Source organism: Limanda limanda, chromosome 11 (genome assembly GCF_963576545.1).
Source record: "Limanda limanda chromosome 11, fLimLim1.1, whole genome shotgun sequence".
NCBI classification, from domain to species: domain Eukaryota; kingdom Metazoa; phylum Chordata; class Actinopteri; order Pleuronectiformes; family Pleuronectidae; genus Limanda; species Limanda limanda.
Genome location: NC_083646.1, coordinates 11,661,290 through 11,675,737, shown reverse-complemented (window position 1 = coordinate 11,675,737; position 14,448 = coordinate 11,661,290). Strand labels below are relative to the sequence as shown.

The 14,448-nt window shown below is 44.3% G+C and overlaps 2 protein-coding genes across 2 annotated transcripts; one reads left to right on the top strand and one right to left on the bottom strand.

The window, feature by feature from the left end:
- Positions 1-2,137: 2,137 nt before the first annotated feature.
- LOC133014527 (NADH dehydrogenase [ubiquinone] flavoprotein 1, mitochondrial-like) lies at positions 2,138-6,681 on the top strand. The gene is made up of 10 exons (XM_061081793.1): positions 2,138-2,221; positions 2,836-2,918; positions 3,023-3,193; positions 4,264-4,447; positions 4,526-4,715; positions 4,918-5,130; positions 5,904-6,070; positions 6,154-6,235; positions 6,328-6,473; positions 6,586-6,681. Exons 1-10 carry the CDS (start codon positions 2,138-2,140, stop codon positions 6,679-6,681), a joined length of 1,416 nt encoding a protein of 471 aa, XP_060937776.1.
- Positions 6,682-7,002: 321 nt separating this feature from the next.
- On the bottom strand, positions 7,003-13,893 carry khdc4 (KH domain containing 4, pre-mRNA splicing factor). Its single transcript, XM_061081464.1, has 14 exons — positions 13,740-13,893; positions 13,154-13,337; positions 12,266-12,394; positions 12,099-12,178; positions 11,955-12,007; positions 11,680-11,855; positions 11,289-11,500; positions 11,138-11,198; positions 10,222-10,282; positions 9,845-10,107; positions 9,557-9,700; positions 8,898-9,007; positions 8,723-8,808; positions 7,003-7,778 (listed from the first exon to the last, which is right to left on the bottom strand). The coding sequence occupies exons 1-14, from the start codon at positions 13,766-13,768 to the stop codon at positions 7,546-7,548; spliced, it is 1,821 nt and encodes a 606-aa protein (XP_060937447.1). The 5' UTR covers positions 13,769-13,893; the 3' UTR covers positions 7,003-7,545.
- Positions 13,894-14,448: the final 555 nt, after the last annotated feature.

The following is a 14,448-nucleotide window of genomic DNA, read 5'->3' as shown; positions in this document are numbered from 1 at the left end:
GTAATGCAGTCGTTAATGGCTTCTGAAAGACGTGCTGTTGTCTTCTTATTTCCAATTCCTGTGATACCCATGTAGCCAGAACCTGCTGTAGCAGTTGATCCGGTCTGGCCTCGTGTGCACTATCCGCTCCTTGCTGTGTAGTAAACCATTTTTTTTTTTTTAAATTTCCTGTTTATTTGCACTATGAGATTTGAGAGCTTCAAGCCTTTTTGTCTGATTTTCTGTCTAGTCCATTGACTCACTCAATTCCATTTAAAATTTGTGATCGAAATAGACAATAGGACAACGTCTTTGTAACCCACATACATCGAATACTCTTCCTCCTGTATATTGGTACAGTTATTGTCAAATGTAATATATTGGGAGTTGCCTTTGGGTTTTTTTGTGCTGCAACTATTCTCAGGAAATCTTGAGCAATGCACTAAGTGATTATACAAAATTATAAAATGGGAAGAAATAGTTTGGTGCTACAGGGCGACTCACACTCCTCATGTTAGTGTAAGGCCAGTAGTTTCAAGAAGATGTGACTTTTGTATTTTAACATTCAAAGAAAAAAACAATGAATCAAACCTATCCTGAGGTGAAAAGAGACAAACGAAAGTAAACTGCTGGCCTTACTGGAACCAGTCCTACTGGAATGGCGGTGTGACGGTTGGTCCTGTTCGTGGAGGGTGTAGCTGCTCCCAGTCGGAGCAGTGTGAGTGAATGAGGGTTAACTGATGCCAGCTGTGAAGTGTGTGTTTCTGTGTGAGCTGTTTGTTTTCTTGGCTTCGGTGAAGGGACATGGGGTCTGTAATGAGCAGAGACCCCGCTATCAGGGATTACATTTTTTTTTGTCTTTGAGTTTTTAGTGGAACCTTCTCAGAGCTATGAATTAACTGTCCCCTGTTTCAGTTCTTGTAAAGAAAAGAAATAAAGATATCTAAGCTTGCTATTTTTGTTTAATGTGTTGTGTGAAAAAAGGCTGTTCTTTTTAAAGCAGATAGTGATGTACATATTTGTTACAGTTTTTCTCTCTGGTAGACAAACTGCAATTTTATGTATTTATCCTTTATTTAACCAGGAAGATCCCATTGAGATACAACATCTCATCTGCCAGGGAGTCCTGGTCAAGTTGCGCAGCCAATGCAAAAAAATCTATGAAATATAAGCCGTGACAAAAAAACATTCTAAAACATGGCAGAAATGCATTTTGGAAAAAGAAAAGCACCTGTTAAATATAGTGATCCAAATAAACCTAGTTTCTTAAATACTTGAGCATTTCTGTACCGATATTTCGTGTTACTTGGCCAAAACTGAACATCTGTGAGAGGAAAGTATCTGATATCTAAAATGAGGTTGGCCAAGTCGAGCTCAATTTAAGAAAATATGAAGCTGATACAGCTTTAATAATGTCAACTGATGTCAGTGCCCTTTTCAGAGTCTAGGAATTCCGTTTATTTCTCCACATTGAACACTGTGGGGTAGTATCGCTACTTCCGCTAGCATCACTACTTCTGGTAGTGGATATTTAGGCCAAAAACTTTGAATATCAGGGCTTCTGGACACTTGGATGACACCACACGACAGTATGGAGGAATTAGTCAACTCTGTTTCTCATAACAAGAGCGGAGAAGCCCCGGTGTAAGCTCGTCCTCGGTCATCAGCCAATAGCTGAATCTGTAAATCGGTCCGGACCAAGCTCCCTTGTTTCGTCAAGTGAAAACCTTGTGAAAGGATGTTTATGTAAAGAAACTACCAGATTTGCCGCAGTTCCTCCTGAAATCACCATATCTTCGCAGTTCAGCTTGCAACGGAAGTAAGGGGATTTCACCTGCTGGGGTTCACTACACTGATATGAAACTAAATGACAGCCAGAGGTCAAAGGTTATTCTGACTCTGGACCCGGATACTGACCCCTAACAGTGTCTGTTTGTGCGCGTGTGTGAAGTGGATACCTGTGTGGGCCGCAGGGGAAGCTGGGAGATAAAGTGACGTGGGAGCCAGATAATCCTCTTAGTGTAATGAAGCTGCAGAAGCTCGTTCGGCAGAAAGCTCTCACACATCGATTGAGCTGCAGGAGACGTTGAACAGAGGAGAAGCCTCAGGAGAATCAAACAGTTTGTTATTGTTGTTGTTTTTTTCTTCCTCCTGCATGATGCTGCCGCGGCGGACGCTGTGGAACGCGGTGACGCGTCGGATCACTCCGCGGCTGAGCTACAGCAGCGCAGCACAAACTCAGGTGGGCCTGTTCACCCTGCAGATCTATTTACTGTGTACACAGCAGATCACCGGGCACACGACCCTGATGATACTTTCGATCAACTTGTCTCCGGTCCTATCTTATTTTCATAGTACATATAAGTTAAAACATTTCAATAATGTAATGTTGAAAGATAGTAGAAAGAATCTGAGGTACTTAAAAGGTGTTAAGTTAAACATGCTTTGCTCTGGGTATGTTTTTACAGTAGATGTTTTTTAATAGTCATGAAGCGATATTAAAGGTATTTAACTAATCACTCTACCATCAATACTTTAGCTCCATATACACTGTTTGTAAAGGAGGTCACAGTTTTAATAAAAAAAAGTGATGATACTTTGAAACCATAGGAAATGGGACATTTTTCCATCCATCCATTCATTAACCTATGAGGGTCCAGCTGACATTGGGTTGCCAGAACATCACAGGTCTAAACTCAACCGAACAGGGATCAAACCCTATCCATTTTAAACCCATGTTGCCTTTGTAGCATTAAAAGCCTGTTTAATATGTCTGAATGAGAATAGGCAGCTCACAAATTCATATTAATTGATCTTTGGATTGAAAAGTGTCCAAAACCTTTTCTCTATCATCAGGTGAAGCCAAAAAAGGCTACGTTTGGCTCTCTGAGCGACCAGGACCGGATATTCACCAACTTATACGGCCGGCATGACTGGAGGTAAAAGTATTAAATGTAAAACCACCCGGCCTGGTCTCTGATGACCTGAACCCCTGTAAACATCATCGTCCATCTCACGATTTCTGTCTCCTTCCTTCTACCAGACTGAAGGGAGCAGCAAAGAGAGGAGACTGGTACAAGACGAAGGAGATCATGCTGAAGGGACAAGACTGGATACTGAATGAGGTTAAAATCTCAGGGCTGAGAGGCAGGGGGGGGGCAGGCTTCCCTACTGGAATGAAGTGGAGCTTCATGAACAAACCCAGTGACGGCAGGTAGGAGCAGAAAGTAAAGGGAGACTTTGGGCCCACTTCTACGTCTGCACCAGTAATCAATCAATCAATCAAATTTTATTTGTATAGCCCATATTCACAAATCACAATTCGTCTCATAGGGCTTTAACATGGTGTGACATCCTCTGTCCTAAACCCTCAGCAAGAGTAAGGAAAACTACAAAAAAAAACTTTTAACAGGTAAAAATACGTAGAAACCTCAGAGAGCCACATGTGAGGATCCCTCTCCCAGGACGGACAGAAGTGCAATAGATGTCAAGTGTAGGAAAACATCATCAAGATTTAGATTTTTTTAGCAGCATTGATGAGGGTAAACATTTTGAAGGGTAACTTCAATAAGGTATGTCAAGCAGTCCTGCTGCAATCAAAGTCTATGGTCAGCAACCTGCAGGATCATGACTCACCATCCCGATCAGAGGCCACTTTAGTCCACAGTCATTGTCCACTGCCGCTTATTAGGATCCATCATGGGCTGCCGCCTCGGTCCTGGTCCATCGCCATCCGATGCCAACGCGACAAAGGATCCGCCATTCCCACTACGATCAGCCCGCACGATATAGAATCCGCCATACTGGATCCAGCATTGTGACCTCTGATGCGCGATCCACAAATCGTAATCCATGCTACGGCCACAGAGGCCCTGGGTCTGCGGGCGATAAAGCAAAGGGATTCTGGGGAAGGGGGATAGGGATGGAGAAGAGGAAGGAGAAGCTGGAAAGAGAAGCTCCGTGTGTCATGTGTCATAAATCCCCTCTGCGTCTTAACTGCATCAGGGGTTTTTGCCTTGTAATCAATGATACAGGCCGAACTTGAGGGTACACTGAAGCTCAAGGTCAATCTGACTGGCTACTGGTTTGTATGGTAGTACGATGAAAACCATGTGGCCCACTCAGTAGATCAGACATCAATACCTCTATGCCTTTTTTGGACTAAACGCTTCCTATTTTAGAAAATAGAACAAGTTACGTTCTGCCGCACTAAGTAGCTCTTACTATAAGCTTTATCAAAAAGAAAAGTTTTTATGCCACTGTGCTGATGTATCCATCTCCCAGGCCGAAGTATCTGGTGGTGAATGCTGACGAGGGCGAGCCCGGGACGTGTAAAGACCGTGAGATCATGCGTCACGACCCCCACAAGCTGATCGAGGGCTGCCTGCTGGCTGGAAGAGCCATGGGAGCCCACGCTGCATACATCTACATCAGAGGAGAGTTTTACAACGAGTCGTCGAATCTACAGGTGTGTAAACCCACACGGAGGACTGGCGTGTCAGTTCGTCTCGTGCTGTGATGATGATGATGTCTTTCCCTCAAACAGGTGGCTATTAATGAGGCATACAAAGCAGGGCTGATAGGGAAGAACGCCTGCGGATCTGGGTTCGACTTTGACGTGTTTGTGATGCGAGGAGCCGGCGCCTACATCTGCGGCGAGGAGACGGCCCTCATCGAGTCACTGGAGGGCAAACAAGGGAAACCCCGACTGAAGCCACCGTTCCCTGCAGATATCGGTGAGGCAACAGTCGGCTCCACAATCCCATGCATTTAATTTCCTACACAGTTTAATAAGAGGTTAAAGGGATAGTTCACCCAAAAATGAAAATTCCCTCACTATCTTCTCACCCCTATCCCTTTAAGAAACTGCACAATAAGTTAACATTATCATTACAGTCCTTGTCGGTTTATTCACTCCGGCTGCATCTCTCCCCAAAGGCGTGTTTGGATGCCCGACGACTGTTTCCAACGTGGAGACAGTTGCCGTGGCGCCGGCGATCTGTCGTCGAGGAGGAGCCTGGTTTGCCAGCTTTGGGAGGGAGAGGAACTCTGGGACCAAGCTGTTCAACATCTCCGGTCACGTGAACACGCCGTGCACGGTGGAGGAGGAGATGTCTGTTCCTCTGAGGGAGCTGATAGAGAGACATGGAGGTGTGTGTGTGTGTGTGTGTGTTTACAGTCCTCCTCTGTGTTCACTAGGGATGGGGGGGGGAATCGATTCAGTTACAAATCGCGATTCTTGTGAATGACGATTTTAAATCGCCATGCTGCCTCCCAAATCGATTTTTTTCAATTTTTTTTTAAAAACATATTTGTTGGTTTATACGGGGGGGGGGGGGGGAGCATCTTGACCAGCTCGTTTTTGCACAAGAATCTAAACATACCCAAGCACTAGCTTTGTATCGCCTACATGCAAACAACAATAGCCTACTTTTTGTTTATTTCAAAGTTTATATTTTAAGTAAACTTTTATTCATTATATTAAATTTACCTTTTATTTATGTTTAAAAGAAGCCTAAGTGGCATACATTTCTAAATCTGTCAGTTTGTGTGCAGTTGACATGGGCTATACAATAATAGGGCACATTTTTATTTATTTACTCTATTGGCTGCCCGGCAGTCATTAAGTTAATGTTAATATTTGAAATAAAACTTGTAAAGCTCTAAGTGAATTTGACTGTGTTGTATTTGAAGGTATGATTCAACATTTTTCCATGGTCCAGTATTTAAAAAAAAAAATAACCAAAAGAAATCCCAGGAAATCGTAATATCGAATCGCAATACTTACAGAATCGCAATACATATCGTATCGCCACCTAAGTATCGTGATAGTATCGTATCGGGAGGTCCCTGGCGATTCCCGTCCCTAGTGTTCACGCTGGTTTACTTTACGAGATGTTGACCTCCCCTTCGATTGGGTGCAGGAGGAGTGAAGGGCGGCTGGGACAATCTGTTAGGAGTGATCCCGGGGGGGTCCTCCACTCCCATCATCCCTCGGCATGTGTGCGATGATGTTTTGATGGATTTCGATGACCTGGTCCGCGCAGAGACGGCTCTGGGAACTGCAGCCATTATCGTCCTGGATAAATCGGTAAAACTCTCCCTGAATAATCCCACAATGCACTGCACCTTCCCTTAAAATCAGACTTCAGTGACGATGTGTTTTCCCTGCAGGCCGATGTGATTAGAGCCATTGCACGTTTGGTGGAGTTCTACAAACATGAGAGCTGTGGCCAGTGCACCCCCTGCAGAGAGGGTAAGGTACTGCAGAATGTGTTCCACCACCAATCCAGTTTGTTTGGTGTTTTTTTGTGTGTGGACCTCCTCCCTCTGCTTCCTGTTCCTCAGGTGTGGGCTGGATGGATCAGATGATGTGGAGGTTTGTGCGAGGAGAAGCAGCCGTTTCAGAGATCGACATGATCTGGGAGCTGAGCAAGCAGATCGAGGGACACACCATCTGTGCCCTCGGGGACGGAGCCGCTTGGCCTGTGCAGGTGAGATTTCTTGGAAGCTTTTTCCTGACGTGAAAAAGTGTCCGGGGCTACAAATTCACACGAGTAGCAATAACTAAATGTTAAATTTGTAATGTTCCTCTTTTATCTACAGGGCCTAATCCGCCATTTCCGACCAATCATGGAGAATCGCATTGGTCAGTATAACAAGAAGAACCCTCCAAGAGAGCCGGAGATTGAGATGATGTGAAAGTCTAATGTCCATTTCAGCTTTCTGTATTATTTTAAAGCTCATCCTGTTAAATGTGTAAATGTAAACATTACTTTTGGGCATAGTTTTTCAAATTAAAACGATTGATTGTACAGTATAAGAGTGTTTTGAAGTTTCATCTTAGTCTAAAGTTATTATCCTTGGATAAATAGTAGTTTTATTATGAGTAAGATGCAGTAAGATCATCAGTTTACTGTATTTTAGCAGGTACAACTGTTTACAGATGTGACTGATTGGTTTGCAATGATCCCTTTGCCAAATATGACAGGACAGACTTTTATAGAAAATACACAGAACAAGTTTAAACATGGCAATAAATTAAGTTTATTTCATAAAAGCATGAAACAAATTAATCAGGTTTCCCTACATTTAGTCCGATATGATCTGTACAAAACAGAATACGAAAGGATGGGGTCACTGACTTGGACAGAAAAAAGTAAAAGGGGCAGAAAAGTAGGAAATATGGGATGAAATGAAAAGTGGTCAGTGATGTTCAACATGATCGGGAGGTGAAACTGATTTTACAAAGACACTCGGCATAGGGTTGTCATTCCATTTTTAAAAAACCCGAAGCAGAATATCTCATCTTATCTATACAGCCACAGAATAGTTTGGAGTATCAGTCCGGCAAATAATCATCTTCAAACTATCATGTGTGCAATGAAAAAAAAACTGAACAATAGAATGTCCATTAAGACCCTTAGCACTAAAATAATGCTGAGACCACAGAAGCTCTGAACTGTCATCCATGTGATGAGTGCTGGAAAATGATGGGCTCATTTCAGTTGAACGTCCTATAAGACTCTGTAGAAAGCACTGAGGGGGGGTTAGATTTTTCCTGCTTTACGGGGCCATCCAGAAAGGCATCGACTGCTGCTGTGGCTGTGTTTTAGCACGGGGGGGTGGTGGGGGAGGGCAGCGATAGCCCTGCGTCCAGCCTGAGGAGATGGAGGTCGGGGGAACAGCCCCAGGGTTACCTGGCCCTGAGGCTTTAGAGGTGCCGTGGTCTTCCTCTTCATCAGATGAGTCCCCAGTGTATGCTACCAAACCGGTTTTAAATCTTTTCGCTGCGGGCTCTGAAAGAGGGAGGACGAAGAGAGAAGAGAGGAAACGGTGGCAGATTTGGGGAGAGGGGGAGAAAGAGAGAGATATGGGGAGAGAAAAAAGAAACACAAAAACAGCAGCAACAGCAAAATGTTTCATATAAAAACACGTGAAAGTTAATTATTCCAAACACATTTTGGGAGAAACAAATAGTTAATAGATTTGAATCATAGTTTGAGCAAAGTAGAGGAGGGGGGCAGCCATTTGAGAGCAGCCATTGGTCGGTGGGGAGCGACAGTGTTGTCCAATCGAGTGGCAGGACAGCGTCACAGGACGAGTCGTGCCCCACCCCCAATCAGCATCCAGCATGGCCCCAGAGACACATGGAAGAGAAGAAAAACACAGAGAAAAAGAGAAAAACACAAAAACAGGAGAGATTCTCGTTAGTGAGGAAAGCAAACAGAATGCGGACACTCCAGACTGATGATGTCATCAGAACGGGACGGTGGGTTTCGACTTATGAGACAAATGACTGAGCATTGAACAAAAGGTGGAGAGTCATAGCTCCACCTCACTACCTGGAGGTTTCTAGTCAGAGCAGCAGAATCCTGGAAGAATCATGAGAAGCATACGGGCCACTTTGAGGCTGTGTGTGTGTGTGTGTGTGTGTGCCTGCATGTAATGCTGCATTTATCTAATCTGCCACAAGAGCAGGGAGGCTTATTATTCAAATCCAAAAGAAAAAGCGTTACTTATTTTACTTGTGGATTTGCCGACTACATGTGCGATCTCAAGAAAAGCAACTGAACTCCAGACCCAGTCGAGCGGCCCGGGAGAGGATTTACATTTTCCACTCTGCAGCTCGACATTAAGGCTGTGAATAGATCCAGGCTGAGCTTATAAACGAGGGCACAGTCAGGAACTGTGGATTTGGATTTGGTCAGTGATTTGTCAGTCCAAAGGATAATGCCCTTACCCATGGGGCCTTGGGGCAGCCTTCTCTCCTCCATCTTGGGTCTCACTCCATTCACAGGCAAAAGTGGTGGAGGCATTAGTTGCCTACTGGAGAACAGAAGACGAGATGGCGTGAGTAAACCATGTCTAATATATTTATGATCAAATATAAGCAAATATCACAACGCTCTCAGTACCTGTCCCTCTCAATCGGCGGGCCAGAGGAACTCGGTGGTGGGGGTCCTGCAGTCTCAGGGCTGCCCACTGGGAAGCCTGCACCTAAATTAGTCATATGAATGGGTCCATGCTATGAGCAGAAAAACACAGGCACGATTAGCACATATCCCCGACTAAACCCTGTCCTAACACTATAATCTGTTATAATATACCTATCCCAGCACCAATGTGAAAGAAAAATTGGTCAATGCGAGTTATAGCTTACCACAAGTCTGTGAGTACACAGAGATTTCTCCTCATCCACTTTGAAAGATACTTAAAGCTTATCAGAAATAATTGTTGCTCTGAACACATAAGTGAACTACTGGGAGTGAAGAGCAAAAGGAAACAGCAGGCCATGCAATCTCAACCACTGGACACTAAACATGTGAAGACAGGGTGGAGGAAGATGAAGGATAAACTCCAGACAGTGACTAAAGAGAGCAGCTTCACACAGGAATGACACAACAGCTGATGAAAGTGACCTGACACAAAATACACAAACATACAAAACGCGAAGACACAAACAAGAGGCGAAAGGCAAACATGGGGGAAACAAGATGGAGGAAAGGAAAAGCAAAGGGGAAAACAAAACACAAGGAAAAATGACAGTTTGCAAACGTGGTTAGCCGTTAATCACCTGGTATCCCAGCAGGCCGCTGTCCCTCTCGTCAGGCACCTCCTCCGTGAAGCGTCTCCTCTGTGGTGGGTTGGTGGGGGCAGCAGTGGGTGGAGCTTTGGGTGGCGCTGCAGCAGATGGAGGAAATGGTGCAGGAGGAAGAATCTGGAAAAACATGAAGCATAATTGAGTTTTAGCAAAGTTTCAAAGTTTTATTTATTGTTTTGATGTGTAGATTTGAATCAGAAATGACTATTATTGATACAAATACTTCATATAATGATGAGGGGTGTCATGGCTCACTCTTACCTGTGGCATCATGCCTTGAACAGAAGCAGGGGGAGGAGCTGGAGCAGGGATGGGGGCTGGAACAGGGCCGGGTTGGAGTATATACTGGGGAGGCACGCCTGTGGGTGCTGCAGGAGGTAAGGGAAGGGGGACGGTGTACGGTGGAGGGACAGGTTGGGGCTGAGGTGGGGGTACAGGCATGGCGTAGACCGGTTGGAATCCAGCGGGGGGGTAGTAAGGAAGCTGAGGAGGCATCCCATTCACCACTGGAGGCTGAGCAAAGCCTGGAGGAGGAGGAAGAGGGAGGCAGAGCATGTGAGGATTTCTCAATGACAGGAGCAACAGTAACAACTCATGACGCCATGAATCCAGACCACAGACGACCAGCTGTTGTGTACCTTGTTGTGTTGGCATCATTGTACTCATTTGATTGAGGAAGCGAGAATATTCTGCATGGACCTGCAAAAGGAAAAATGTACTTCAGGCTTGGAACAAACTGCAGGTAATTATAAAAAGGTAAGGCAACTCTTAAAAGATATAGGAATTAAAGAAAACATATTATAAATATACTGAAAAATACTTTGAACTATTATGTTTCAATTCAAATGATTTGATGACCAACTCCAGCTCAGAGGGGTCACTCATGTCCATCGCTGGTTGACATATTTTTTTCCAGGCATTTTAATGTAGGATGCTTTCTAACCTGTCACCATCTCCTCCTGGAAGAAGCACCGCCATCTTTTTCTTGTAACATTTGTTTGTATAGGAAATACCAGCTAATCTCATGGTATAGGATTACCACAAAATGTACACAACTCTCTATAATTCTGATGTGTGCTAATGGGTATGATCATAATGAAACATCTGTAAAAGCTCAGATTCAAGTTGCTTCAAATGCATGTTTTTTTTTTTTTTTTCTCTGACATTTATCTGTCTTTCCTGAGTAGCTTTGAGACACCAATAGTTGTGACATTCATGCCTAAGAGTTTGATCAGTCTAGAATATATGAATTGAACATTTGCTAAGTTTTTATGCACCTCTGGAATATTTGTTATGTTTTATTTGTGTGTTTTAAACAACTAAATCTGTTTAAACAGCAAGAGCCGTGCCGCATTTCCAAATAGTTGGAATATCTGCACCCAACATAACTGTGGTCAGCTGGTCAGTGATGCAGGTCTTCCTCCAGCCAGTAAACAATGGCACTATATGGTACTCCAATTGTTCAGGTGTTGTTTAAACAGTGTTCGGAATCACAATTCCAGTTGTAGTGGAAATAGGAGGTTACTCATTTTACAGTAACAGTTATTTACTCACAGTCTGAAGAAGGTTCTCACACAAGGTTTTTGCTGCTGCGAGTCCTTCTGGTTTAGGATGACTGGAGAGGAAAAGGTTGAATTTAGCTCCAGAGAGTATTGCACAAGCGATATAATCATGTCCGAAAAGAAGGGTTTCAAATTACCCTGACCTGATGTAGATGTACATGGGTTCGAAGGCCTCTCGTCCAGAGGCAGGTTCCAAACAACCTGAGCCCTTTCCTCTGAGGAAGACTTTGGCCCCAGTCTCGGCCTGAATGTGCTGCAGGTAAGAACACCCGGGGCCCTCCACCCGCTCTTTGACCACAAACCCGTGGATAGCATGCTCCAGTCCCACAAAAATTTTATCCTGAACATAATGCATCTGAAACACAAAGACGAAAAAAGGGCACAAGTATAACTGTCTGCAACATAACATCCACCAACCACGAGTTTTGGGAAGAAAATATATACTATAAAATCATTTTTTAAGGTGAATACTGACCATGTCATTGCAACATCTTAGTTTATGAAAATTAAAATGACTCAACAGAGACTCCTTACCCCCGACTGAAAGTGTGGTTTGTGGTGGTTAATGGGGGGCAGCGAGGGTGGAGGCGGGTTATGCTGGTGGTAAATTGTGACCGAACTTGGGGTGAAGGATGAAGAAGATGATGAGGAGGCAGTTGCAGCCTTGACCACACCATTGGTGATTATTTCCTTGATTCTATTAACTGCCCCTGGAAAACACGGGTTAAAAAAAAAAAATGAATGTAATTACTGTCAACCTGAAGACGTCGATCTATTATTGATTAATGGAAGTTTGACAAAATACTGACTGTCCACAAGTTCTCTCGTCTGTCCTTGAACATGGAGATACAGAGGTCGATCTCTGTGTGGAAAGAGCAGTAACAAAGGTAGTATTAATAAACAGTAAACAACAGGTTTTATCAGTTGCTAAAAAAAAAAAAACGAGAAGTCACCCTGGTAGAGCTTTGCCTTTCTCCTCTGACGTCATGAAACGCCCTCTGGTTGAAACCGCAGCGCCGCTTACTTTACTGATCTGCAAGTACAAAATATATCAACTTTTAATTCCCAAGCCGACTGATGAACTTAAGGCTAAGATATGATTGAACATGTTGCTGCTGACCTCATCCTGGGTTTGTCCACGCGTCAAGAGATTCCGACAGGTGATCGGGACGTCGTTGATCTCAACCTCGGCTACTACCAGGTCATCTTTGGCTTTCGTTGGCACTGGAGACTTCCCAACACCCATCATCTGAATGAGGAGGAGTCCAGAGAGGAAATGGTGAACTTCCGCATATGAGACTAATATCTTCCCCCAGAATACTGTAGAGCTGTCACATATTCTCTAATGTGATTGAACAAGATGAGACGACACTTTGCCACAAAATAATTGTAGACAGATAAATTCTTGGGCCACAAGATAATGCGGACTCTATAAGTATTTAGTCTTGAGCGAGAGAGATGTGTTGATAACTGAGTCCCGATCTCTATCGTCAACTTAACTTAACTCAGGATCTGCTGTTTGTCCATTCAAATAGAATATCTTAACTTTTACTACTAAGCTATATATTCGAGTCAAATTTCTCTCAGACTGTTGAATAAATAAGCTCTTATTTCTTGAAATGCTCTTGTATTGGATTGGTACTCGGTATCGGTTGATCTGAAATAAGACAGTCACAAACATCACTCTACAGACAAACAAAGTTGTATTAATATTGGCCGAGCTTTTAAACGTCATTAATTAACGATCTGGGGTCTGATACGAGACAAGTTATTATTGTCTCATCGTGATGTAGGCTCATTTAGCAGTTCATTTCTCACACCTATCAAAAAAAAATGCTATTAAATAGAGCAAATCTGAAAAACATCCCACCTACATGAAGGTTGTCGTTCAGTTTATGTTGACACTCATTTATGAAGTTGCTAATCTGATCTGGTTTGTGATGTGGTTAAACCACGTCCCCCTGACAGGACTGCAGGTTTTAAGGTGGTCTCTGTTATTGCTCTTTACCTTCTCCGGAGGTCCTGGGGGTCCAATCTGCGAGGGCTTGAGTTTGCCCTTGGCCACCAACATGGCATTGATCTTGGCAGCCACGGCGGCGGCAGCGTCCAGAGCCCCGGTGGGCGCCGCCTCCGCCTCCCCCAGCCCCCCGGGGCCGGGGCCGGGACCGGGCTGGTCCCATTTGCTGCGGCGTCTGAGAAGACACAAAACAAATATAAGATAAACAAGGAAACACAAATGAACTTATTTATGATGATGTTTCCTCGAGCTAACCCCCCTGTCATCAGCTGACCCCTGTGTTATTGTTTGACAGGTTTTGACAAAAGTGAGAATGGACTCTTTTAATGATTTTTAGTTAATGGTGACCACGTGTCTCTGCCCATGAGCAGCAACATGTGAACACACGTTTCCTCTTCTGGTGCAACACGTAAATAAAAGACAAACCACCGTGCACCATCATAGATATGTGCACCGGAGCCCGGCAGCAGTCCGCCATGATTATATAAACATGCTAATGTCAGCTAGCTAGCCGGGGCTAACAGGGAGCAGCTACACGGGGGAGACGGTCACAAACAGCCCGATGCGAGGCACTCACCCGCCGTTATGAGTTCCACAAAATGACATCAAGGTCTTGTCCAACGGGGATTTTCCTCTCAGCGTGAAAGTAGAAGGTGAAACCCGTCCAGCGGCCTCCGGACACGTTAGCCAGCCTCTGCAGGTTGTGTTGTTGTGGGTGCGAGCTCCGTGTCTCGCTGTTTCCGCCTCCGGTTGTTTAACGACGACGCCTCAAGATGGCGCCAGAGAGCAACTCGTGTTTACTTCCGCCGGCGAGGTCACGTTTTCACCCCTGGATGTTTGCTTGTTTGTTTGTTTATAAGTGAGATTATAGAAAAAACAGCTGATCGATTACCGTGAAACTTGGGGAAACCATGCGGTGGGGGTCAGGGAAGAGCCCTTTGATTTTTGGTGCGGATCTGGATCAGGGTTTTTGTTTTTCTCGTCCTTCAACATTGGGAGGTTGGACTTTTTCAATATTTTCTCTGTTTTCCCCAGGAGACAACTCACGGATCTTGATCAAATTAGATAAGTCACATTCATAGAACTGATATCTATGAGCGTGTGAAGTTTGGTGCAGCTTGATTGACTTTAAAGGGATTGATTGTTGGGCCCTCTCTAGTTATTCGGTAACGTCATCAGGTGTGGTGGATGAGTTTGCTGCTGTCTCACCTGCTTCCACATTTCATCACCCCCCCACCACCCCCAGTGAGTTTAGAGGAGCCAGTAAAGTTTCCACTGGAGGAGAA

Excerpts from the sequence above, each read along its gene's own strand:
- LOC133014527 (XM_061081793.1), top strand. The coding sequence starts at position 2,138 with ATGCTGCCGCGGCGGACGCTGTGGAACGCGGTGACGCGTCGGATCACT. Across the intron at positions 2,222-2,835 it reads GCAGCGCAGCACAAACTCAG|GTGAAGCCAAAAAAGGCTAC; the intron begins GTGGGCCTGTTC and ends CTCTATCATCAG. Across the intron at positions 5,131-5,903 it reads GCTGATAGAGAGACATGGAG|GAGGAGTGAAGGGCGGCTGG; the intron begins GTGTGTGTGTGT and ends GATTGGGTGCAG.
- khdc4 (XM_061081464.1), bottom strand. The coding sequence starts at position 13,768 with ATGTCATTTTGTGGAACTCATAACGGCGG. Across the intron at positions 9,008-9,556 it reads GCGGCCTGCTGGGATACCAG|CATGGACCCATTCATATGAC; the intron begins GTGATTAACGGC and ends TTCTGCTCATAG. Across the intron at positions 8,809-8,897 it reads CCGCCGATTGAGAGGGACAG|TAGGCAACTAATGCCTCCAC; the intron begins GTACTGAGAGCG and ends TCTGTTCTCCAG.